This window comes from Rhipicephalus sanguineus, chromosome 6, assembly GCF_013339695.2.
Source record: "Rhipicephalus sanguineus isolate Rsan-2018 chromosome 6, BIME_Rsan_1.4, whole genome shotgun sequence".
In the NCBI taxonomy this organism is placed as follows: domain Eukaryota; kingdom Metazoa; phylum Arthropoda; class Arachnida; order Ixodida; family Ixodidae; genus Rhipicephalus; species Rhipicephalus sanguineus.
In genome coordinates this window covers 79,666,360-79,693,823 of record NC_051181.1, presented here as the reverse complement: position 1 = coordinate 79,693,823, position 27,464 = coordinate 79,666,360, and the positions used below count along the sequence as shown (strand labels likewise).

The following is a 27,464-nucleotide window of genomic DNA, read 5'->3' as shown; positions in this document are numbered from 1 at the left end:
GCGGAACGGTAATACCGTAACGTATTTCCGTGCAACACTGCTAACGGACCCTACTGAGAGGTAGCGAGGCAGATGAAGTCTCAAGACGACCACATTGAGTAGGCGGTAAACATGCGCACCTAAAGTTTCCGATAAGCGCAGCGTCGCACTAAAGGTGATGGCTCTGGCCAAAGCCCAAAAGTCTGTCCCGGCTCAAATCAACATCCATGACGTAAGACGGAAGGCGAGGTCATAGTTAAGTAAAGGTGGTGCTATATTGTGCAGCCCATAGGGTAGCGCCGGGAGATGCGCAGCCAGGTGACGCAGGTAGAAACGCTGAAAGTGTGGCGGTCCTAATAAGAGCAAGACTCGAACGACGGCAATGAAGTTATCACGACAGTAGCACGAACATGACATCATGCAATTTGTACCAACCGTGACATGGCATATATGTAACACGAAAGTTAATAATATCTGTTGTTTAATGTCCCAAAAGCTCGATATGATTATTACAGACGCCGTAGTGGAGGGCTCCGGAAATTTCGACCTCCTGGGGTTCTTTAACGTGCACCTAAATCTAAGTACACGGGCCTCAACCATTTTCGCCTCCATCGAAAATGCAGCCGCCGCGGCCGGGATTCGATCCCGCGAACTTCGAGCCAGCAGTCGAGCGCCATAACCACTAGACCACCGTGGCGGGGCAAGGCAAAAGTTGGCTGAGGCTCTTGCAAGCCTAGTTATTACGAGCGAAATACATGTTTCGGTTGGTTTTGCAAAGACTATGCACACAGGCGGTGGCTGCAGTAGCTTCGATCTCGGCACGCTTCCGCGCTTGGTAAGCATCTATATAACGTGCCTCAAAAGGAACGCAGCAACGCCTTTGTAGCGACTCGTGCTCAAGTTATCTGTGGACCAATGCCCGTGAACTTTGTTATTCTGGTGGGCGGTTGCGCAGCAGGCGTACAGTACGGCTGAGAGCGCTGCCCTCTGGTGTTTCAAACGAGGGCAGTCGCAGAGAAGTTGGTGTGGTTGTTTCGCTGCACCTCGTAGACACCTCTCCTCGTTCGTTGCGTTTCGTTCTTTCACTCTCCCTTTTGCCTTCCCAAGTGCAGAGTATCCAACCGGATATCTCTTCTGCTTAATCTCTCTCTCATTCCTTTCTTCTGCGTTTCTGTATTTTCTTTAGCGCTATTTCAGCGCACGTAGTTTAAAGGAAAATTTGCGTCACTGAATGACCTTCTACATCAAAACTGCATGAAGCAAATGGGTGGTGAAATTGATCCGCGCCCGCTTGAATGTCGCACCTTTACAACGGACCTTTTCCAATTACGTCTCGGCCAAGCTGCTAGCTGTTGGAAAAGGGGCCACATCCTCTCTACTATACGCTACCTGACCGAATAACTTCCGGTGAGGTTCCATCGAATTTCGGATCGAAGTTCAAACTACTTACCTGTTTTCCAATTATTGGGAGAGCTCCATTTCAAAGCCGCCTGTGACCTCTGGCCTTAGTGCGTCACTAGCGGAGTGGACGTCAATAGGAATCTCCCATTGCAACTTGTTAATCTGAAAATTAACCCTTGTGGGCTGCACAATGACCAGCTTTCACGTCGTGGCGCCAGCACTGCTGGTGATGGGGAACGTAGGATTCGTACCTGTATGCGATCAACTGTGAGGCAAATACAACCCTGCAGCTTTCGAGAAGTCCAGTAATGATCTGTAAACACATATGTCTTGACTACACTTTCTCAGATCATTACACTGGTCACTGCGGAAGTCAGACTGTCTTAGGAGTAGATCGAGGAAATGTCGTGTGCCTGGGCAATAAGCATTTCCTTTCTTTACTGTGTAAGGCAGCCTTCCTAAGAAAACAGCGACGACGACAACAGCAATAATAATAACGTACCAGTTTTCCTATGAAATTGTAACAATAAACAATTTTTTTTTATTTTGTCGCCGATATTCTAGTCAGACAAAAAGTCGCCTTGTAGCTCGATTTCAGAAGATAGCGTTAGCAATAAATGTTGCACTAATTTTATCACTGGACGGCGCCACATTAGGTTATAGACACAGGGGTGTTTGCTCTGCTATATACGACCATGGAGGGGAAAAAAACGTGTTTTTTATTCCTCCATGTATACGACCACATAAGTGAAAGAAAAAGATTACCATGTTAGTTTATCGTGATTTCTTCCTATTCTTGGTTCCAAATAAGCTTTCTAAATTGATTCCTTATATAGCCTCATATCCAGGTGTTTACCGTCCCGCAGATTAATATTTTCATAACGAATTCCATCTTATAGTCTGACCGCTTGCTGGTTTACCGTTTTTATTTATTCGATGTTTTATTTTTAGTCCAAATTTCCAGGTTCCTTTGGCTTCATAGGTAATTACCTTAAACATCCCGCGGCCCGGTTCTTGGAAATCCTTCTTTGTGGGTGAGTTCCTACAGGAAAACGATATCGTAATCATAATCAGGAATAGCAACACACTAACGTAGCTTAGCTTCCCATGTTTTCGTATAAAATAATAAAGAAAACAGCAATGACTACACTTTTCTTGTTATGTTGTCATTTTTTATTGCTTTGTAATTTGAACGTTGTTTTTATTGCTTTGTACTTCCATTTTCGTATTACTATATTAAGCTTCGATTTCTATTCAAGCTTTGATTTCTTTTACTGCTTTGCTATTTTGATATGTGCTGATTTCAGTGCCGCCCTGCCATGGCCCCTTGTCTTGTAGCCACCGGTATTGTAAATAAAATAAGTACATAACAAAAAATGACTTAGCAGCACTTGTAGTTGGGCTTCTTGGGGCATATTTAGCAATGAAAAAGAGCGGAAAGTGGAACGCGGACGGAAAAAGAGGAGTCGCGACGAAGTTACTCAGAGATCGCTATGTTACGTTCTTCGGTCTTCCTTTTGCGCCTAGGCGAAGTCGGATTAGATTGGATCTTGTTTAGAGTACAGACCTTCTTCTGTCCTCTGCGTGCGCGTCGCAATTTGCGGTAATTTTCATCACCGCCCCACCCACCCCCAACAAAAGAAAAAAGAAAAAAACGTCAAATGTGCTGGCGAGCAACATGTGTCAATAGCTGGGGAGGTTTTCCAGCTCACTTTCCGTTGATGTCGGCCGCGTCACGGTAAAGCGAGCGGGGACATATGGCTTTTTGCAACTATCAGCACAAGCGGCGACCCTTCGCGCAGGGCCGGTGGGTGAGGGCACTGCGAAACTATGTCAGAAAGCACGGGGTACATTGAAGCAGTTTTCGCAGCACTTTGAAAGAGAAGTTCTGGCGAAAGGTTCTTGGTCGAGCCAACGTAATTACGCGAGAGTGCTGCTATACGTAGCGACGGAACGCCAACCTCGTTTAGGGCTCGTTCTTGCGACAGAGGTGCCAGTCTGCGAAGGGTGCGTTGAAACGTCTCCTAGAGAGCAGGAAGAGAGAGAGAGAGAGAGAGAGGGAAGAAGTGCGGCAGAAAAGTAAGTAACGCGTGTCGAGCATTATGAAGTGTAGGTCCTCTGCGCAGAATCGTGCGCGGATGCTTGTCCAACGTTGTAGACCCTCTTCCGGCCCGCTTGTCTCGTCAGTCAAGTTCCCCTTCCTCCTCCTTCTCCTCCTCTGTCCTCCTTGCAGCGTGTGTATAGTGAACTAGAAGGCAAATTCAGCCTTTCCTTTCAGCAAGCTTCGGGCTCACGTTCATTGCATTCTTGGCTAGCTCGTTAGCGCCATAGAACGTGCACTCTCCTGGATGCCTTTTGCGAGAAACCGAAAATTGTTGCCTGATGGACCACAGCCCTGTATACAAAAGCATGTCTGAGTATACTACTAAAGGCGAAGCCCTCTTGGAGAACGAAGGGCACTCTAAACTCTTAATCAGGTCCTAGATAATGCTGGCTATATCCAGGGAACCAGACAAGAAAATGTCCTGTTTCCTGGCTATATCTAGCACTTCAAGCGGGACCTGATTAAGAGTGTAGGCGTATCTGTCTGTCCAGCCACCTACATCTTTGTGCTCTTGTGATCGTTTCCTTAGTTTGATACGTACCAAAATAGGCGTGACATCGCGTGAGTGTATGGCGAACACGACCGACAGGTCATGACATGAATAGTATGGCATGCGTGTCAAGTATGTCGTAAAATGCGTGACAAGATGCCATTTTGATGTCACGGTGGTCGTTTCATTACCTCGCTTTATGACAATGTGCATCATACGACGTGTGTGTATGACAACACGAATTACAAGTCATGAGTTGAATGACATGACATGCGTGTCTCTAGTATACGATTAAAAAGGCAAAAATGACGCGGTTCACATGTCGTGGCATACGTTATAACACAGTATGCATGTATGCATGACAAATATGCAATAATGAATGACATGCGGTCAAGTGAATGCCGCGACATGACACGAATGACATGATATGCATGTCCAGTATGGCAGAGTTTGAATGGTTTGAAGATGTCATTGCAGTGATTTCTTTTCGCCAGGGTATCTGAACCGGCGTGATAAAGCATAAATGACGTCACACACGTGTCATAACATGTATTATATTTACTAGCATAGAACGAACTTTGGTTGGCCAACTGTCGGGTAGTGTTTTGTAAAAAATACCATGCATGCCCCGCCACGGTGGTCTAGTGGTTATGGCGCTTGACTGCTGACCCGAAGGTCGCGGGATCGAATCCCCGCTGCGGCGGCTGCATTTTCGATGGAGGCGAAAATGTTTGAAGCCCGTGTACTTAGATTTAGCTGCACGTTAAAGAACCCCAGGTGGTCAAAATTTCAGCACCCCTCCCCTACGGCGTCTCTCATAATCATATTGTGGTTTTGGGACGTTAAACCACAGATATTATTATTACAAATACCATGTATGAAAAAACACGTTGCAAGTGAACTACACATCATAACATGAATTGCGTGACTAGTCATAAATTACACGATATGCATTGAACTAACGGCATGATATAGATGACGCAAATGACAAGATGGCATTGCAGTCACTTCTTCAATTGAGATATCTCAATATGGATTACATAACATAAGTCACATCACATACATGCCACCATGATCTGTACCGTATTTGCTCACGTAAAATCAACACTGGTGGGACAACTGTCAGCTAGTGTTATGTAATGGTGCCTAGAGTGTGGGCTAATTGTCGACTAGCCCTGGAAAATATTGGCTAAGTGCCGGTTAATGGTTGCTAACCGTTAACTGGTGAGAGCAAATTTCAACTTGTGGTTGGCCAGCAGTGCATGGTGTTTGCTAAGCGTCAGCTGTTTCTGGCCAATGCTTACCAATGTTCTCTGTGTTCACTACCGCTGGATAATGATGGTAATATGGTGGCTAATTTTGGCTTATAATAGCGGTCAGTGTTTGGAGTGTTGGCTTGCGCCGGCTATTGGATATCGCTCAATAACGTTGCCTAAATGTGGGTTAGTGTTAGCTCGTGCCCGGTAATGTTGGCTAGCACTGGTTAAGTTTGCTTAACAGTCGCCTAGGTTTGTCTGATGACGGCTAGTACTGCCTAATGTTGGCTATCCCTTTTCATAACAACGTAATATATATTATATTACTTATGTACTACTGCCATATATGTGTCTGCCATTAACAACAAGAAAAAAAAAACAAGCAAACAAACAGGCAAGCAAGGAAACAAATATAATCAAACCGAGAAAAGAAAGAAAGAAAGAAAGAAAGAAAGAAAGAAAGAAAGAAAGAAAGAAAGAAAGAAAGAAAGAAAGAAAGAAAGAAAGAAAGAAAGAAAGAAAGAAAGAAAGAAAGAAAGAAGCAATGGCTGAATAAAATATGGAAGCGCGGAACGTCTTAGTTGGCCTCAAAATGCGCCCCGCTGGGTATATTGGGTCCTCGTGGTGGAACGTCGAGCCGGAAGGTCGCCAGCAGGCATCATTGTTGTGGGGCGCCTTCTCCGAGATCGCTAAACACAAGCATTAGAGCGAATGCCTCACGCGATTACCAGCCGAGGCGGCGACAGCTGGTGGAAAACGCTGCCCTTTTTTTCCCGTACACGCTGCAGGCTTCCTTTATAGGTTGCCTCGATAGCCCACCGCCGCTGCTGCATTTCGAACAACGCCTCAAGTGGGGCATAAGGAGGCGAGAAAGCAGCCTGAATGAAATGGGTGCGGGGGAAAAGCTTGGAGGCCTAACGGAGTGAATAGCGGCGACGATGAAGGAGCCAGGCAGAATGACGCGCATGGAGAAAGCGAACATTTGTGAAAAAAAATTGAGCCGGCTCTCCTGTTTACCAGCAACCGCGCAATATCTTGTAGGTTCCCTCCGCTAACTTCCAAGCAACTACAAACTAACTTGAGAACTGCGCACCTACTACCGGACGACTCGTGAAACTGCGGGGCATGGCTGCTTTCGCAAGGACATTCATAGGTGCCCTTCGGGACTGTGATAGCCGGCTCCGTGCACGGTGGTCGTCTCATTATCACTCCCACGGTTCTAACGATTGGCGGGCGTCCCGAACGGCAGCGAATGATTAAACTCGTTTACGAAAGACAAGTTTTGTTAATAAGGCTGGATCGTCGAGGGCGTTTCTGGACAACCTTTTCGACATGGAATAGAAAACCATACAGAAAGCTAGACACGTTCCGCAGTGTCCCGTTACGTAAGGATTCCCTTTCCGGCGACGCTCGTCTCTCACGGAGTTGCTGAAACCGACGATAATGTAGGCGTGGCATTCACGCAGCCGACAATGAAGGGCATTAAGAATGAGAGAGAGAGAGAATTTAACTTTATTGTACGAGCAGGTGCGCGTTCTTTTCGCCCAGAGGTGGGCAAAGGAGAATGAAAAAAGAAAACGCTACGTAATATCGTCTCAGGTGTGATTATTGCAGTTGCGTATCGGCGCTAAATGGTCAGGGCCTAAATTAGTAAATACAACAGTTGTTCGCTTTCTGTGTCATTTGTCGGCTACATTCTTTAAATGTGCGTATGACGTTGTGGTAATCATAAAATTCGGCAGCGCGTTACACTCTCTGTAACTCTTGAAGGCGAGCGCGTGCTGCAAGCTTGGTAATACATGAAGTTGTCCAATCGGGGACCAGGCTTCCTGCAAGACATAGCTAGCCGCAGTTCCAGGGACAAGCATTTAATTGCGCTGACGTTCTCAGTCGATTGATCTAGATTGAAATTCGAGATAGATGAAATAATAAAAAGATATCGGCTCTAGTGCGAATCGCACCCAGACCATCTACGTGGCAAGCAGGTGTTCTGCCTCAGAGCCACGCCCGTGCTCGAAATCGCTTCTGAATAAATAAATAAATAAATAAATAAATAAATAAATAAATAAATAAATAAATAAATAAATAAATAAATAAAACACGATATGAGTGTTAAGTAGGGTGAGGAGTGTCATTAACACGTGTAATATTGAATGGCAGAAGCGTGTCACACCAGGGGTCAAAACATGGTAATTGCGCAACGAGTGGCTGATTTAAAGGCCCACCCATTACAAAGCGCTCGCGCATAATTAATTATCATTATTAGCAACAGAACCAACAACGTGGGCAGATGCTCAGGTGCCTCGTATACTGGGTGCCTCGCAAAAGGAAGAATTATGGCGTAGTGGGCACTTCGCAACTCTACTTACAGTAGGCATTCTAGGATAGCTTGAAAAGTCCCGTTCACAGGCGCACAGATGTTCCTTTTAATTGCTGCACGGTTTGGCAGTACAACGAGAAGCAAAAGTCAGGCTAGCAATTGAGAAGGCGATGCGAACAGCGTCCGATTAAGCTATTGCGTTCTACTCTTGAAAGTGAAACTCAATTTTTGTGTGCGCTCCGCAAGTCTTCTGTGATGCCGACAATTCTCGCTTTACCCATGCAACGTCACACGGGGTCGCCGACCTACGTCATACCAGTGGTAATGATGCGGGCTGCTGTCAACTCAGATGAGCACTCACGCTTACTTTAAAACCAAATTGAAGTTTCTCAAAGGCAACGTCCGCTAATAATAATAATCGGTAAGAAGTGCCCGTGTATACACGCAGGACAATCAAGCGACACAATTATATTGATGTTTCACTTTTGGTGTCAGGGGTCTGATAAGCGCCTCCCTTTTACGATAAGAAGCAAAGGCAAATTAAAAGGGTCATGACATCCAGTTTTTCATCGTAACCATGTGTTATGTGGGTTAATCCTTGTGCGTTCACAAACACTTTGGCAACATTTTAGCGCATTTCGTCGAGCCCTTAATCTATAATTCAATATTTTTGTCAGTGCTCGAGCGGCCTGAGAGTCGGGCAACACTTGCGCGCTCACGAGTCGTGACGTAACAAGCTGCTTGGCGCGCCAGCTTCTGCATTCCGGCGAACGATTTCGTTACCTGGTCAGCTGCGCGTGAAATCGAGCTCTTTCGGCTTTCTTCAGGTTGGCAGTGAAAACGAACGCTTTGCAGCGGCTTCAAACTTGCCAAAAGGCGACGGCTCCGCTTCATGCAGCTCATGACGTCACAATAGTCATGCCAAGATGGCGGTCGTCGTTGGTGGGCGGGGTTTCTAGCCGGCGACTGCTAGGGATTATTTTGCTATCAAATATTCTTTTACAATCCCCGTTTCATATAAGTATAGGAACAATAGACCGTCTACATCTACTTTTCGCTGCAAACCTCAAATTGCTGGGCGACCGTGTCATGGCACCTTTAAAAAAGCTCCCAAAAGTGATGTCAGAACTCTGGCATCCTAGTAGGGGTACGATAAATCATTAGCTCACAGCATAGGTCGGCAAGCTCACTCACGAGTCGACTCACTCAGACTCGCGCAGACTCAGATCGAGCGGTGAATGTGAGTGAGTCCAGGTAAGTAATATATTGGTGAGTTGGAGTCCGAGTGAGTTCGGTGGAGACAAATTTTAGTGGGTCCAAGTGATTCCGGTTGAGGAAAATTTTGGTGAGTCTGAGTCCGAGTGAGCGTTAAGCGTAAAATATGTTTCTTGAGTCAGCATGAGTGAGCTCCAAATTTTTTGCCGACCTATGGTGATAACTACTCAACTTCAGCATTACTATCAGCCTTATAACGGCTCACGTTGATACTCTCTTCTATTCACAGATACTTCAACGCACTAGCGTCCATACGCCAGCTCAATAGTTATTGATCAGAGGCGTGCCTTGACTACCCCCATTCCCCCACCCCGCAAAATTTTTCATAGAAGGTTTGTGATAAAAATATCTCGTGTGAGTCATATCTTGCAATAATGTCTTTACTGGATTGCAATCACTGATAACTCATACGTGAAGGTACGAGATCAAGATGCGTATCGTAGAGCACCCATTATGCGAGATATTGCGTTTAGTGAGCCCACTAAAAAAATAGTAATTGACTTTTGAAAAAATAAATATTATGACTTTGAAGGGTACTGGTTTGTGCTAGTTAGTAGGAATTCATGGTGCAGTTACTTCCGCTCCTCTGAAGAACGTGTTTTACCCCTGTCCCACTTTCTTATGAAAAGCGCAAGTAACTATACCACAAATCCAATGTCTTTCGTATGATTACATTAACTTCAAATTTTCGGAATACAAATAAAAACCGTTACGAAGCGTTACGGGGCATTTTTTTTCGTTCTGGAACAGAAACGGAACGGAACTTTTCGCGGTGAAATGAAACTAAAACCGGAACGAAAAACATTTCGTTCCGACACCCTGCTTCGACGTCTTTTTTTCTTTTTGAAGACAATAATATTTTTGATGAGTACTGGGCGAAATACGTCGGAAATGTGCACCGTGCTTGTATTTGTGCTATGTTAAAACAAGAAATTTTCAACTCACTAAATGCAGGGCTCCATATGCATTCCTTTTCTTTCTTCATTCCCCCTACCCCTTTCCCCAGCACAGTGTGGCCAGCCGGTCTGAGACCTGGCTAACCTCCCTGTCCTTCCGTTTTTCTTTTCCTCCTTCTCCTCTCCTTTCTTAACTTTATTACCTTAGCAACTAAGTGGAAAGGAATAGCCGTCCAAAGTAATATCAACAACTCCTTCATTTATTTTTATTTCAATAAAGAAAAAAGAAAAGAAGGCCTTCGCTCACCTTTCCTGGAGGCTGGTGAGCGACACCTTCCGGCAGAGCAGAAGAACTTCAGTCCCGGACAGAAACAGTCGTCGTGCGAGTGGCAGGTGCGGCCCATCACGCTGCGACCGCAGCGCTCCTGCAAATGAGGGAGAGCGGACGATGTCAAAGACATGCAGCTAATAGCGCAGCCAACTTTGCAAATCAGTTCTGCGGAATCCCGCAAGGTGGCGGAAGGGTTAAGAAATGGAAAATAGACAACCACACGATTGTAGCACGAAGCCATAAGGAAATCTATAAGGAAATCCGTACGGATTTCCTTGTGGCTTTGTGCTGCAATTGGGTGGTTGTCTATTATCCCTTTCGCAGCCAACTTATAACGGACCCTCAAGGACAGTGAAGTGCCTCACTTTTTATTGCGACAGCAAGTGTGCGCACGCCCGAGGTGTATTTTTGCCGTCGCCGTCATGTTCCGTATAGAGAGCAAATGGATAACATTGCCCCGCGCGTTCTATGTTCGAATGAAAGCTTACGAAGGCTGCAGACGGGCGGGGCTCAAGCACAGATGAAACTGTAAGGAGTGGGGTTCGGCGGGTCTCGTTAGGTAGCTGGCTCCCGCCGTCCGTCCCCATAGCCGATGTTTTCTCAGTGAGGAGGCGCGTACTTTAAAAGAAGGAACGTAGGTTTATTTACACGGTTGCAAGTGAGAGAGAATTCGAGTGAATCAACACACTCGACTGAACTCGACTACTTAACGACCAAACTCTTCGGCTTTTAAAGCTCCGAGGCTGTCAATACTGAGGCACTCGAAAACCCAGTGTCAGTAGCTCCCGCCAATCCTGTGACTTGCCGTCCCGGCGTCCGGCCTCCAGAGAGGAGGCAATGAGTCACGCAATACACTCGTAGGTCGAGAAGTCCAGTCGGGGAACACCAGTGCACCACGCAATTCATGCGCCACGCCCCAACGACTCCAGTCCTGAACTTTAGAGAGGAGCAAGTTCGAAAGGGGAGAGAGGTGTCGTTGACCTCGAGGAAGATTGAGACAGCTTACTTGAGCACGTGCAAACTTTCATGTCTGCGCTCGGATAAAGAATACAGTGATTTGGTGAGAATCCTTCCAGAGGTGCCATCTCACGCTGAAAACACCGAGCCAAAAAAGGGTCTCCGAATTCTCCGTCGCCTTGCTGGGAATCCATACACGGCGAGATGTGCGGGTCGCTCGTATAAGCCCCCTTTAGGAAGACGCGGCGTTCCGTGCCTCCGTCTAAGCACCGATACGGGGGGGGGGCAGCATTTCGACAGACAGGTGCACGCAAAATGGCGTCTGCCACGAAGAATTCCAGGGCCAAACGTAACAAAACCCGCCGGCCAGCTCCGTCGGGCAAAGGAGCATGAAGGGATGCCGGGAGGAGAGGGGGCGGGCTGCGTCGCTCGGGAAGCAACTGCAAACTTTGATAAAAAGGGCGCGGTCGGGCGCGTTGGCTCGACATAGTAGACGGCTCATAGCTTTTTAAGTGTTGTGCTCTGACCGCTTACTTCGCTTTGCGGCGACAGGCAGCACGACAAAACCCTTCGTTCACTGAAGCGGCCGTATTCCCTTACGCCAGCGTTTTGCAGTGTTACGCCAGATCGGGTCCTATAGGAGTTAGCTAAAGGAGTGACTTTTTTCCAGTGTTCACTTTACACTGGACAAGGGTGTCAATGCAGGCTAGTTGGTATTTCATTGCAGGTTTTTGGGTGTAGCGCCGCGTACGAATTGGTAAGAAAGAAGATGACAGGAAAGAGGCGCACTCGCAACTGAACTCGCAACGCAACTGGTTTTACTATGTGGCAGTGTTATAGGTAACACGTGGTGCTTTTCATAGCTTTATATTTGCAATCGACGCAAAATAAAGTTCAGTTGCGAGTGCGCCTCTTTCCTGTCATCTTCTTTCTTACCAATTCGTACGCGGCGCTACACCCAAAAACCTTCACTTTACAGCTGCTGCAGTAACCCTCGAGGGAGCATGGCTCAGCAAGTATGTTTTGTGCGCCTCATGAGGACGACGCGCTTTAAAGCGCGCCCTTGGGCCCTTTGCGCCGTCTCTAGGGTAATAGTGAACAGTCATCTGCCACATTGGAGCGCCTAATCGATCTGGGTACTGCCAACGGTTAACGGTGTATATAAATAGTTCACTGTTAGTATGATGGAGGATGTCTGCGTTCGTGGCCGAGTGGTTTAATGCATGGAGACGCAAAGCGAGTGGTCGCCAGTTCGAATCCCCGGTCACGCGTTTCGGAAGAAATTCCTTCTGGACCACTTTTCTGTGTGTGTATATATATATATATATATATATATACGGAATTGTGCGGCGGATCCAACGGCGACGGCAAAAACCTCCCGAGAGCGATATAATTGGCACTAGTCAGCACTTGAGTTTGTCCTAGTTGGTGCTTACTGCTTGACATCCTGACCAGGGGCGTAGCCCAGGGGGGGGGGGTTCAACCCCCCTTCGCCCCGAAATTTTTTCAGTTTTGCTTGCGTATATATTGTCACGTGGTCATGACGTTGACGAAGGCAGCACTCAGCACGTCAGAGATGAAACTCTTTATTTGGCCGAACTTGTGGCCGGGAAACTGAAAAGCAATACACCGATAGCGGCGAATAGATCGTCGACCGTCGATCAACTGACAAGCGGTGAAGCGCGTCGGCTTTTATACAGGCGCTATCGAACTTTCCAGCGATATCGCTGGTTGTTGCGTAATCTCTAGAATAAGCTCGAGTGTTCGCGTCTCGCGCGCAATCTTAACAAAATGATCTACAATACTCGTGAAGCTTCTCGAACAATGAGGCGCGGTGTGCGCTAAGCGTTGCTGACAGTCTTTGTGGGAAAAAACTGAATACAGCAAAATTATATTAAGAAACGCCCGTGGCAATGCCCCCCTCTGAAAAAGCATCGTCCCGATGCTTAAAACAGAACAGGCCAATGCATGCAACAATAAATAACAAGAACAAAGTACAATAAACAATAAGCACAAGCAAGCAAGTACAATAATAAAGCAAAATCACAGTCCTTAGATTCGCTAACGGGCGTAATATGGTTTGAGGCGCACGACATGGACGACTTCAGGTCGTGCACGGCGCCGCTGGGAGTTCGTAATGCCGTCAGGCACAACCTCGTAGTCGAGTGCGCCGAGGCGTCGAAGTACTCTGCACGGTCGAAAGTATCGTCGAAGAAGCTTCTCACTAAGTCCCCGTCGGCGTATTGACGTCCATACCCATACACGGTCACCGGGTTGGTATTCCATGTGGCATCTTCGAAGGTTGTAGCGGCGGCTGTCAGTCGTCTGCTGGTTCTTGATCCGTAGACGGGCGAGCTGTCGTGCTTCTTCGGCGCGCTGTAGGTAGGTGGTCACGTCGGTGTTTTCCTCGTCGGTAACGTTTGGTAACATGGCGTCGAGCGTCGTTGCCGGGCTCCGTCCGTAGACCAACTTGTATGGCGTCATCTGCGTCGTTTCTTGTACGGCCGTGTTGTACGCTAAGGTCACGTACGGAAGGATAGCGTCCCACGTCTTGTGTTCGACGTCGACGTACATGGCCAGCATGTCGGCGATGGTCTTATTGAGACGCTCGGTCAGGCCGTTGGTCTGTGGGTGGTACGCGGTAGTGCGGTGGTGGCTTGTGTGGCTGTATTCCAAGATCGCCTGAGTTAGGTCAGCCGTTAACGCCGTACCTCTGTCGGTGATGAGCACCTCTGGGGCGCCGTGTCGAAGGACGATGCTCTCAACGAAGAACTTGGCTACCTCAGCGGCACTGCCTTTTGGCAAGGCTTTTGTCTCGGCGTAGCGGGTGAGGTAGTCAGTTGCTACGACGATCCACTTGTTGCCGGAAGTCGACGTCGGGAACGGCCGCAGTAGGTCCATGCCGATTTGCTGGAACGGCCGGTGAGGTGGTTCGATTGGCTGCAGAATTCCCGCTGGCCTAGTCGGCGGTGTCTTCCATCGCTGACAGTCTCGGCACGTCCTTACGTAGCGAGTGACGTCGGCGGCAAGGCGCGGCCAGTAGTACATTTCCTGTACTCGTGCGAGCGTGCGGGAAAGTCCGAGGTGTCCAGCCGTCGGGTCGTCGTGCAGGGCATGCAGAATTTCTGGTCGCAGTCCTGAAGGTACAACGATAAGGTAGCTGGCTCGGGCTGGAGAGAAGTTCTTCTTTACGAGGACGTTATTTTTCAAAGAAAATGATGTCAACCCTCGCCTGAATACTCTTGGGACAACGATGGTCCTGCCCTCAAGGTATTCCACTAGACTCTTTAGTTCCGGGTCGGCTCGCTGTCGTTCGGCGAAGTCGTCGGTACTTATGGCTCCCAAGAAGCTGTCATCATCCTGGTCGTCGGGCGGTGGTGGGTCGACGGGGGCACGAGACAAGCAGTCGGCGTCGGAGTGTTTCTTTCCGGACTTGTACACGACGGTAATGTCAAATTCTTGAAGTCTTAGGCTCCACCGGGCAAGGCGACCTGAAGGGCCCTTCAAGTTAGCTAGCCAACACAAGGCGTGATGGTCGCTCACAACTTTGAAGGGCCTGCCGTAGACGTACGGGCGAAACTTTGACGTAGCCCAGATGATGGCGAGGCACTCCTTTTCTGTTGTGGAATAGTTGGCCTCTGCCTTAGACAGCGACCGGCTAGCATAACTGATAACTCTTTCCAGTCCTTCCGTCCGCTGCACAAGGACGGCGCCGAGTCCTCCGCTGCATACATCGGTGTGAATCTCCGTATCGGCGTATTCGCCGAAATGCGCAAGTATCGGAGGTGTCTGCAGGCGTCGTTTCAGTTCATGAAATGCTTCGACTTGCGCTGTTTGCCACCTGAATTCGACGTCGGTCTTCGTGAGCTGCGTTAGTGGCTCGGCGATTCGTGAAAAGTCTTTGACAAAGCGTCTGTAATAGGCGCACAAGCCGAGAAATCGGCGCACGGCCTTCTTGTCGGTGGGTGGCGGGAAAGCAGCGATGGCAGCTGTTTTCTGCGGGTCTGGGAGCACTCCAGTCTTGCTGATCACGTGACCCAAAAACAAGAGCTCCTCGTACGCGAAGCGGCACTTTTCTGGCTTCAGGGTGAGCCCGGAGTTCTTTATTGCTTGAAGTACGGATTGAAGTCACTGGAGGTGTTCGTCGAAGTTGGAGGAAAACACAACGACGTCGTCCAAGTAAACAAGGCAAGTCTGCCACTTCAAGCCAGCTAATACAGTATCCATGACTCGTTGGAAAGTCGCAGCTGCCGAGCAAAGACCGAAGGGCATGACCTTGAACTCGAACAGGCCGTCCGGTGTTATGAAGGCAGTCTTTTCTCGGTCTCTCTCGACGACTTCGATTTGCCAGTAGCCGGTCTTGAGGTCCATTGAAGAAAAGTACTTCGCGTTGTGAAGTCGGTCTAGGGCGTCGTCTATACGTGGGAGAGGGTACACGTCCTTTTTCGTGATTTTGTTCAGGCGACGATAATCCACGCAGAAACGTAGGGTCCCATTCTTCTTCTTCACTAACACCACGGGTGACGCCCACGGACTCTTTGTAGGCTGGATGATGTCGTCGCGTAGCATTTCGTCGACTTGTTTTTTTTATGGCCTCACGTTCTCGCGTCGAAATTCTGTACGGGCTCTGACGAAGTGGCCTGGTACTTTCCTCTGTTATGATGCGATGTCTTGCGACCGGTGTCTGCCGAAGTCTGGACGACGATGAAAAGCAGTCCTTGTATTGCAGGAGCAGGGCTTTGAGCTGGTCTTGCTTGACCTTCGGAAGGATCGGGTTGACGTCGAAATCTGGTTCGGGACCTCGATTCGTCGAAGCAGGTTCGGCAGCATCGGAGAGGGCGAAAGCATTGCTGGCGGCCTCACATTCGTCGATGTAGGCGACCGTCGTACCAATGGTGAGGTGCCTATATTCGTGGCTTAAGTTTGTCAGCAATACCATTGTTTTACCGTCACGCAGCTGGGCTATACCTCTCGCGACACAAATTTGACGATTCAGGGGTAGGTGCTGATCGCCCTCGATGACGCCTTCATGGTTCGCAGCTTTTTCGGTTCCGACGGAAATAATGACACTGGAGCGCGGCGGAACGGTCACCTGCTCTTCTATCACATTCAGTGCATAGTTCCCTGGCGTCGCGTGGGGCGGGAGCGCTTTGTCTGAGGTTAGTGTTATCGACTCAGACCGCAGGTCGATGACGGCGCCATGGTCACTTAGGAAGTCCATTCCAAGTATCACATCCCTGGAGCAGTTTTGTAGGATTACAAAGCTCGCAGGATAAGTCCGATTATTGATGGTGACTCTCGCCGTGCAGACACCAATCGGCGTTATCAGGTGGCCTCCAGCTGTCCGGATTTCGGGTCCACTCCAAGCGGTCTTTATTTCTTCAGCTTGGTGGCGAATGGCCCACTGACGACGGAATAGTCGGCCCCAGTGTCGACGAGAGCGGTGACGTTGTGGCCGTCGATGAGAACGTCGATGTCGCTAGTTCGTCGTCTTGCGTTGCTGTTGGGTCGCGGCATCGGGTCACGGCTGCGTCGGTTTGTTCCGCTACTTCCATGTTGCGTCGTCGGGTCTTCTTTGGTCCGCGTGGTTTCGTCGGGACGTCTTCGTCTGCTTCGCGTCGTGTTCTGCAGGTCTCGTCGCATTGTCGTCGTCAGCGGCCGCGGAGGATCTTCGGCATTTCGTCGTACAGCAACCGCACCTCCATCGGTTGCTGCCCTTAGTTTCCCGGATACGGGCTAGACGACCGGCCCCGGTTTGGGCCAGTGTACTGCCGGCGGTGCGGTGACATGTACCGGCCGGGCGACGGCGAGCGGGAAGGTCGGCGTTCTTGCCGCTGTGCTCCGGTGAGATAGTCGTCGATGTCTCGAGGCCGTTCGCCTGGCTGCGGGCGCGGCGCGCTGACGGCGAATCCGCGTAGCCCCATCTGTCGGTACTGGCAGCGGCGGTACGTGTGGCCGGCCTCCTCGCAGTGGTAGCAGAGCGGGCGGTTGTCAGGGGCGCGCCAAACGTCGGTCTTTCGGGGGGTGTAGCTTTGGCTTGCAGGCGGGCGGGATGGCGTCGGAGGTGGCGGCGGTGTCTGGCGACGGAAATGCGACGGCGCGGGGCGTTGGTGATAGCGCGGAGTGGCGACAGCATGGCGTGCAACGGCAGCATAGCTCATGGCTTCCGGCTCAGGTTGTGGCGGTGCAGTAACTCCCAGCGAATGCTGAAGTTCCTCACGAACGACGTCGGCTATGGAATGCACCTGGGGTTGCGATGCAGGAAACATCTTTCGGAGCTCTTCGCGCACGACCGCCCTTATCGTCTCACGCAAGTCGTCGGAGCCCAGCGCATGTGCTTCCCCGTAGTTCGTCGTCGGCATGCGGCGGTTGTATTGCCTCGTGCGCTTCTCGAGCGTCTTCTCGATTGTTGTTGCCTCCGCGAGGAATTCTTGGATGGTCTTGGGTGGGTTTCTGATCAGTCCCGCGAACAGCTCCTGCTTGATTCCTCGCATGAGGAAGCGAACTTTCTTCTCCTCGGGCATCTCGGGGTCTGCGTGGCGGAACAGTCTCGTCATTTCTTCTGTGAAGAGTGCCACGTTTTCGTTAGGCAGCTGCACACGGGTTTCGAGCAGAGCCTCGGCCCTCTCCTTGCGGACGACGCTGGTGAATGTTGCCAGGAACCTGGTGCGAAAAACGTCCCATGTTGTCAGGGTTCACTCTTGGTTCTCGAACCAGGTTCTAGCTGCGTCCTCCAAGGCGAAGTAGACATGCTGTAGCTTGTCTTCACTGGTCCAGGCATTGAAAAGGGCGACTCGGTCGTAGGCTTCGAGCCAGCTTTCCGGGTCTTCGAACGATGATCCGCGGAAGGTTGGCGGCTCCTTGGGCTGGCGAAGAAGGATTGGCGCAGGCTGCACGTGGTCGGTCATCGTCGCTGTGGTCGATGTTGAGATCTGCGGCTGCCTGGGTTTTTCGGGAAGGAGCCCGTGCTCTGGCTGCAGTCCCTTCTGCCTGCGGCTTGTTCGACGATCCGGGATTTCCTTGCCGTCGTCCTCGTCGTGGCTTGGGCTTGGGTCAGCGCTCCGCGGTGGCGTCCGGATCATGAAGCAGCACCTCCACCAGATGTCACGTGGTCGTGACGTTGACGAAGGCAGCACTCAGCACGTCAGAGATGAAACTCTTTATTCGGCCGAACTTGTGGCCGGGAAACTGAAAAGCAATACACCGATAGCGGCGAATAGATCGTCGACCGTCGATCAACTGACAAGCGGTGAAGCGCGTCGGCTTCTATACAGGCGCTATCGAACTTTCCAGCGATATCGCTGGTTGTTGCGTAATCTCTAGAATAAGCTCGAGTATTCGCGTCTCGCGCGCCATCTTAAAATGATCTACAATACTCGTGAAGCTTCTCGAACAATGAGGCGCGGTTTGCGCGAAGCGTTGCTGACAGTCTTTGTGGGCAAAAACTGAATACAGCAAAATTATATTAAGAAACGCCCGTGGCAATATACACGCACACATACGAACGCACGCACGAGCATACGTAAAGTACGGTTGAACCCCCCCCCCCCCCCCCGAAAAAAATTTCTGGCTACGCCCATGATCCTGACCGCTAATAACAGACGAAGACAAAGAGATAAACACAATTCAATAACACGGGCGGTGTTGTCGTGTTGTGTTTCTTTCTTCGTGTTTTATTCGCGTTCAGCATGTCAAGCTCCTCTAGTCAGCCTAGCCAGCGCATCCTCCATTTTTTCAGTGCCTGGGCGAACGCTCTCCTCTGGCCGTCGAGCGTGCGCTCCGCCTCCGCTCGCCGCTGCCTCAGTGCACAACGGGGAAGGAGCGCCCCTTACTTTAAACAACCATGCAGGAGTGAAGGTCGATCGTGTTTTTGCTCTATACAGCAGGGTTGAGTCGGCGCGACTAAGTCCTCTTGTATGTTGTGACACAGGGCTGATTGGGCGAATCCCATAAAGATCGACTCTACGGTAGAACACCTGTCTGCCACGCAGTATGCCTGGCATCGATTTGGGCTCGAAGCCTTGATTTTTATTGTTTACATCCATCGTGATTTTTTCAACGTAAGCTGTAATGAGATCACAACAACGGCCGTTTTTGGCGCCTTAGTTGTCCGCCGCCGCCGCCGCCGCTGCCGGTGTCTGTAACCACTATCATGAAATAAAAATAGAGCCGAGCAGGATTCGCACGCGCGTCCTCCGCGTGGATTCGAACCCACGCCATCTGCGTGGTAGTCCCGTATTCTACCGCTGAGCCACGCCTTTTGCTTTTTTTATTTAGTGCATTTTATTTATTATTTATTTATTTTTTGCGAAGAAATCTCAAGCAAAGGGCGTGGCAAGGGGAGCCACGCCTTTTGTTTGAATGTTCTTCGCAAAACATACCTATACAGGTACATAGTCGGCGGAGGAATCGCATTAACAAATGTAATATTACCTGGTACAACAGCTAAATGCCCATACGCGTCACACAAAGTAGATTTCCTAACGAGTGTGAGGAGTAATTTCAAAGAGCACAGGTGCATGCTTTAGAGCTGTGCACCCATTACAGAGGCGTCATGCACAATTAATCTTCATCGTCATTCGTTGCATAATCATAATGAAAAAAAAATTGTCAGGCCTGCGCGGAAATGCAGCATAGTCACAGTGTAAGCTTGAGGAGCGGCCTTCTTAGAGACCATTATAAACGCTTGGGTCAACTAGTGCAAGTACCTGTGGTAGGTACCCACTGCACCATAATTGTAATTATTTCGTAATGTAGGGCAGTGCCCACTGTAGAGGGCGCGTAAAAAACAATAACTGACCAGTCGCGCCCTCATGGTGATGTAAGGAGGGGTGCAAAATAAAGTGGGGCTTTTTGGAACACGACTCTCGAGTGGACGGGTCTCTTGCGAAGCGCTGCGCTGACGGCGCGTTCTAGGGCATTGCCCTTACCAGCAGAGCGCCGCGACATGGTGTCAGAAGTGGGATCCTGCCACTACGATGTCCGATGCCGAGACTTCAAGTTGTGCTGCTCCCATTAGTGCCAGCGTTTCCCTTCACTCTCCGCTGCCGTTCAACTTCGACAACGCAGGTCAGTGGCCGGCATGAATTCAACAGTAAAAGACTTCTCCTTCGCGTCAGGCCTAGCGTCTGCTGCCAAAGAAATAAAAAAAATCACAGCATATCCACGGAGTGAATGATGATGAGTGGGCAAAGCTGCGGAGGTTCATCGGTAAACCGTGAATCTTCCGTGAATTCTGCCCAGTACATCGTCACCGACGTGAGATCGGGCGCGTTTATACTAAAGGTTCGATGAGTTATGACGACTTGCAGCTCACTTTAATTTTACATGTACGCTGTGAATTTTCATTGTTTAGAAAACCATTGCTTTAGAAAACATCTGGCGTCTTTCGTTAAGCAGCTGGCGTCTTTTCGTTTTGCTTTAGAAACATCTGGCGTTCTTTCGTTTTGCTTTTACAAAACATCTGGCGTCTTTCGTTGGTTTATTTCATCAATCAACGGCGTTTTGAAGAAAATTTTTATTGTTTAATCACGCACAGGAGAAGTCTCACCAGGCACCTTGGAGGTAAATAATTGCTGCTAATGGGAATGAGAGACAGCAGAAGGCGGCTTTTAGCTAACACTTACACTTCTACTTCTACTAACGTTTCATACTGGAACATGCCAATGGCTGCTAATGGGGAATGAGAGACAGAAGAATTAGGCTTTTAGTTAAGGCGCACGCTGCGAATTTTTTATTGTTAAACAACGCACAGGAAAAATCTCCCACCAGCACCACCTTGGAGGTCAGGATCTGGTACTAGCGTTACGACTGGTTACGCACTACGACTACGACAACTACGAGGGACGAACGGGTGCCGCTTTAAGGAGCTTCGCCCCTAAAATGCGTACCTTGCTCTACTGCATGGCTCCTCAAGCTCGTGGTATTTTGTCGTCTCTCATGACTGACACGGTAGCTTATGCCTCATACGACGCAGTCAAGGAAAAATTCAGCGAATACTTTGTTCACCCAGTAAATGAAGTCTACGAGTCCAGCCGGTTCCGCAAACGCAATCAGCTGCCCGGAGAGACTGTAGACGCGTCTTATACAGCGCTCGAAAACATGGTGAAGAAGCGCAACTACCCTCTCACGGTAGAAGATCGTCTCGTGCGCGACCATTTTGTCGTGGGTCTACTGGATTCCCGCCTGTCGGACCAGCTCTGCCGCGTCTCGAAGCTTACTCTTCAAGATGCTCTGACTCAAGCTCTCCAGCACGAAGACGCTGAAAAAGAGAAACAAGCCCGGAATTCTCAAGCAGATCCTTCTAAGAGCATACACGCTCTTGGAAAGAAGCAAGGCAGTGCCCGTAGTTCAGACGCGTCTCAACGCTGCTCTCGTCCAGAGGATAACCAGCATCGCGCCTCATCGAACGCTTCGTGCGGCTACTGTGGTTACTCGGCGCACTCTCGCTGAGAGTGCCCGGGGAAGAAGGCTACGTGCAACTTATGCCACAAGAGAGGACACTTCGCTGCAGTTTGCCGTTCCAGGAAGAAGCGTCTCAGCTACATTCAGCTGCTCGCAGTAAACGCCGCCCGCGAACATGGTCATTTTGTCATCGTTGAAGTCAACGGACGCGCTCTTCGCTTCAAAGGGGACTCGGGTGATGATGTGTCTGTTGTCCCTATGACGTTCCAGGGATGCCCAGCTTCGCTTGACCTGCCAGAAGGCGACCAACTTCGTGGGCCGGGACGCAACACACTCAACCTCATCGGTACGTTTTCCGCAACTTTGACCTGGCGTACTCGCTACATACAACAGAAACTCTACGTGGTGCATGGCATCGACACGCCTCTACCTGGTTAAGAGGCGATAGTTGGTTTCGGCCTCATTCACCATCGACGTCATCGACGCTGTTATCCGCGCAACCCCCCAGGCATATCCGGTAATCGTACACCTGGGCTGCTTATGGGACGCTCCCTTCGGACGCGCATCCTAGTTCCAAGATCGAAGCTCAGGCCTGACTGTCCGTGGACTAAAGACTCTAAAGACAGGGACAGTAGGCAACGACAAGATAAGGCAAGAAGTTACAGTTTACCAGGCTTCTAATGATCTCTCTGCCCTGAAAGGAGAAATGTGGGTGCAAGATGATTTTGGCAGTGGCGGCCACGGCGGCTCGAAGTCCAATCCACTAAGCAACATTCTTCGTTTGCGCAGGTGTTTCACTTGCGCTGACTGTGACGGTTATCTGGTATCGACGTATTCGTGGTTACCTGGGATTTCCTCTGGATCGTCAGCACGTCTGCTCGGACTGACCAGTGAATCAACGTCACTACCTTGGCAAGACAATCAACTGGAAACAGCTTCTGCGCCGTCACAGACCACCGGGGCACCTACCGGAGACGCTACATAAGTCGGACATCGTTTGCCACGGAGCGCATTTTGGCAGTGGCGGCCACGGCAGCTCGAAGTCCAATCCACTAAGCAACATTCTTCGTTTGCGCAGGTGTTTCACTTGCGCTGACTGTGACGGTTATCTGGTATCGACGTATTCGTGGCTATCTGGGATTTCCTCTGGATCGTCAGCACGTCTGCTCGCACTGACCAGTGAATCAACGTCACTACCTTGACAAGACAATCAACTGGAAACAGCTTCTGCGCCGTCACAGACCACCGGGGCACCTACCGGAGACGCTACATAAGTCGGACATCGTTTGCCACGAACCGCATTTTGGCAGTGGCGGCCACGGCGGCTCGAAGTCCAATCCACTAAGCAACATTCTTCGTTTGCGCAGGTTGGTTGAGCACTGCTTGTATCATCGGTTTGCTCTTTTCTTGCCGCGGTCGCTACTGCCAATAGTTCAATTGTTTAAATTATTATTTCTTGCATGATGCCATCGAATGCGGAACTGTCGCGTGAAGTGCAACAGCTTCGCGCTGAAATCGAGCAGCTTCGTGAAAGTGTGTCACTCATGAACACTTTCTACGAAGAAATGAAAAGGAAAAATAAGCTTGTCACTAGTGAAAACAAGTCCCTACAGAAATCTAATGATCAACTGACTGCTAAAATAGCCGGCATGGAACAGCGTTCGCGAATTAACAACATCGAGATAAAGGGTGTGCCCGCTAAGAAAGGTGAAGGCTCCATCGCCATTCTTCGGAAAATGGGCGACGTAATCGGATGTCCCGTGGATCAAGCTGACATTGATACAGTTCACCGTGTGCCTGCGAAAAAGGACACAAACATAATCGCTAGTTCTGTTCCCGGAACAAGAAAGACGAATTTCTGCGTAAAGCACGCAAAGCTCGCCTAACAACCCAGACACTCGGCTTTCCTCAGTCGGAAAGTGCTAACGTTTATGTAAATGACCACATGACGCCTGAGAACAAGAGACTGTTTGCACAAGCGCTCTCCCTGAAGAGGGAAAAGCATTGGAAATTTCTATGGGTTGACAATGGTCGTATCAAGGCACGAAAATCTGAGGACAGCCGAGTTCACATCATTGCCAACATGCAGGACCTGTCTGTTATTAGGGAATAGTCACTAGCCATCAACCGAACGACGGTTATCAAACACTAACATGGCAATCAACGATTATGTGTCCCTCGATAAATTAGGCGCATTGTTTTCCATGTATAGAAATAGCACGAAGTTCATTCATTTAATGCTCAATCAGCGCGCAATAAGGAAGATCAAATAAGCGCTCTCTTTACAACTCTTGCTTCTGATCCTGAATATCTTATGATAACTGAAACATGGTACCGGAATGAAACTGAAGTTTTGAAGATACCTGGCTATGCAACTTATTTTTTCAACCGCTCAACGAAAACAGGCGGTGGAGTGCTGCTAATGACGAGGAATTCCTTAAAATGTTCTTTGATTCTAGAATTTTCTCGCATCACTGACGATTATGAAGTTCTGACTGTACGAAGTGATCGTTATGTTATTAGTGTTTTATATCGCCCTCCTAGCGGCAATAAGTCAAATTTCCTAGAATTCTGAGATTCATACCTATGTTGGGCTGGTGACACTGGTTGTAAGCTAGTCCTTGAAGGCGATTTGAATATCGATCTTGCTAGATCGTCGCAGGCTCAGCTTGAGCTGTGTCAGATAATTGAATCCAATGGCTTTGCCACTGTTATCACAACCCCAACTCGCATTGAAAAAAAAACAACGCAACTTTACTCGACGTGTTCACTAACACAGAAGCTACGAATTCTTTATCTGGCGTATTGAGCGTACCCATTAGTGACCATCTTCCCATATTTATGATGATAAACGAAACAGTGTGTCATGCACAGTCGCAGCAAAAACAAGCAGTGGTTATTCAACACATTAATGAGCACACATTGCCTGAATTTCGCAATCAGATATCATTGACTGATTGGTCAGACGTTATTTGTCAGCAGGAACCCGATCCTGCGTATAATTCTTTCCACGAAAAACTAACAAGAGTTTACAAGAAATGCTTTCCGTACAAAGAACTGAAGCCTGCGCGCAGAGCTAAGAAACCTTGGGTTACTAAATCTTGCATCAAGGAAATAAAGCGTAAAAATAAATTATTCAAACTGTTTTTGAAAAATAAAAATGAAGACACGCTAAAACGTTTCAAAGACCAAAGAAACAAAGTTAACAGTATGCTGCGTCACGAAAAGCGAAAGTATCTAAGCAGCACTTTCAACAATGACGTAATGAACAAATCGGAGTTAGCTTGGTCAAGGCTAAATGAGTTTCTTGGCCGTAACGGTAACAACTTGAGTCCCACTGAGCTTGCGGTAGATGGTGACACTATTCGCAATGCTGATTTAGCGAACGTTTTCAATGATTATTTTGTTTCCCTAACAAAGCAAGCGCACAATCCAGCTTGTACTACATATTTATCAGACAGCACCCTTGAGAGCGCGTTTTTGGCGCCGACAGCAGCCAGAGAAATCGCGCACGCTTTCTCGTCTGTAAAAAACAGCACATGCTGCGACGCATACGATATTCAGATTAAACCCATTAAACACGTGCTGGATCTCATTGCTGAGTTATTGGAACATATCTTCCACCTCATTTTTTCAACTGGAATCTTTCCACAAGTTACAAGTGGCGAAAGGGATAGTGTTGTACAAGGGAGGAGATAAGAATTCACTGAGCAATTACAGGCCTATATCGATATTGCCAGTGATGTCTAAAGGTTTAGAAAAACTGGTTCAGAAACGTATGACTTCTTTTTTAGATAAGCACCATATCATCACTTCTTCGCAATTCGGTTTCACTAAAGGCCGCACAACTGAGCATGCTCTCCTAGAGCAGAAGCAATTCATATTAGATGCTTTTGAACGCGAACTGCACACAATTGGTATCTTTATAGATTACTTAAAGGCTTTCGACACCATAAATCATGTTACACTTTTAAAGAAATGCAATCATTACGGCTTCCGAGGTGTCTTTCTAAAATTAATTGAATCTTGTTTAAAGTATCGGCAGCAGGTGGTCGTCATCAACAATCACACCTCCAATTTACAAGCAATTTCAGCAGGTGCGCCCCAAGGTAGTATCCTGGGACCCCTTTTATTCTGCATATATATAAATGATATTGTAAACATTGACGCCTTTGTAAAGTGTGGTATATATGCGGACGACACAACCTTACTTCTCACTGCGCAACACTATAAAGATCTGATCAATGACGCGAACCAGGTATTATTAAAGTTGGCTTCTTGGACATGCATTAATTCTTTAAAATTAAACACTTCGAAAACAAAAGCTGTCTACTTTAGGCCTAGAAATAAACCTTCCCCCTTGCATACACCGTTAATGCTAGGCACCTCGGAACTTCAGATAGTACCGCGTATTAAATGTCTGGGTGTAATTTTCGATGAGCATATGTCATGGAATGCACACATTGAAAAACTGTCTTCGACTGTGTCCCGTATAACCGGAATTTTGTCTAGGGTGCGTTTTCTGCTTCCTAAAAAAGTTAAGCTTCTCATCTATAAATCCTTGTTTTTATCGCACATAAACTATTGTCATCTGGTTTGGGGTACGACAACTTTAATGAACATTCATAAATTGCATGTAATACAGAAAAGGGCAGTTCGCGCCATTGCAGATGTTCCGTACGGAAGTCACACTTCCCCGTTCTTTGATGAAATGAACCTACTAACCATACCAGATTACTACTACACAAGTCTTATGAAACGCTACCACACAGGACTAAAAAGTGATAACTTTTTGGGCACACTTGCTCGAATCAACCAGCGGACCCTTCTTTACAACACTCGTCATGTTCACACGTGGTTTCTTCCACGCACGCGCACTAAGTATGGCAAAGAAATGCTGCGCTTTCTCTTGCCGTTTCACCTAAATCAAATGACAATATGAAAATATTGCTAAAAATATTTTTTGGCTTACATATCGTTTAATATTGTGTGTTTTTTCGTTTGTATGGTTTCTCCCTTCATTTTATGTGATTATCGAATTAAAGTTGACACATTTTCTTGCCGCTTTATATCTCTCGGTTTCACATGCATTGCTTTTGGTATGTGTATGTATGTGCATGTGTATATATGTGCATATATATGTATGTATATATATATATATATATATATATATATATATATATATATATATATATGCAGTCTGGTTAGAGTTATAAATTAACGTCATTGTGTTGTCTGATCTCTGTTATTTGATTACCAACGATGTCACTCAGGTTTTGGCAAATTCTAAATGCAGTGGCTGTTTGTGTATTTTCGCCTAAAAAGAATTTCACTGAGCTATTTCTGTTCATGTTCGATGAAGTTTGAACTAGATATGTTATTTTTTCTCTCTGTACATTGTTTTATTGACCTGTACGCGTGCCTATCCCTGCCATTTTGTATGGGGTCGTGGTCCCAGTCAAGCCCGTGAAGAGGCTTTTTGACCCCGGCCCTCAGCATCCCAAATTATGGAATGTTGGAATGAATAAGGTTTCAAAAGTTTCGAAGTTTCAAAGTTTCAAAGACGCGCAGACTCTCAGGTCCGTGCTGCCGAGAATTTGGATAGGTAGCTTCGCCGCGCAGCACCTCAGGCGCGTGCTGCCGAAAATGCGGCCCGGGACCATCGCGCGCAGACCCGGAGGTGTGTGCAGCGGAGAACGAGGCCCGAGAACTTCGCCGCGCCGACCCGGAGGTACGTGCAGCGGAGAACGAGGCCCGAGAACGTCGCCGTGCCGACCCGGAGGTACGTGTGGCGGAGAACGAGGCCCGAGAACGTCGCCGCGCCGACCCGGAGGTTCGTGCACCGGAGAACGAGGCCCGAGTACGTCGCCGTGCCGACCCGGAGGTACGTGCAGCGAAGAACGAGGCCCGTCGACATCGCCGCTCCGACCCGGAGGTACGTGCAGCGGAGAACGAGGCCCGGGAACATCGCCGTGCCGACCCGGAGGTACGTGCAGCGGAGAACGAGACCCGAGAACGTCGCCGTGCCGACCCGGAGGTACGTGCAGCGGA

The 27,464-nt window shown here is 48.6% G+C and overlaps 1 protein-coding gene across 1 annotated transcript in view; it reads right to left on the bottom strand.

Moving 5' to 3' along the window:
- LOC119395932 (uncharacterized) overlaps window positions 1-27,464 on the bottom strand; it is a 351,513-nt gene that overhangs the window by 87,267 nt on the left and 236,782 nt on the right. Inside the window, exon 4 of the mRNA XM_037662964.2 lies at window positions 10,029-10,146. Coding sequence (XP_037518892.1) covers window positions 10,029-10,146 — 118 coding nt within the window. The remainder of the gene's footprint in view (window positions 1-10,028; window positions 10,147-27,464) is intronic.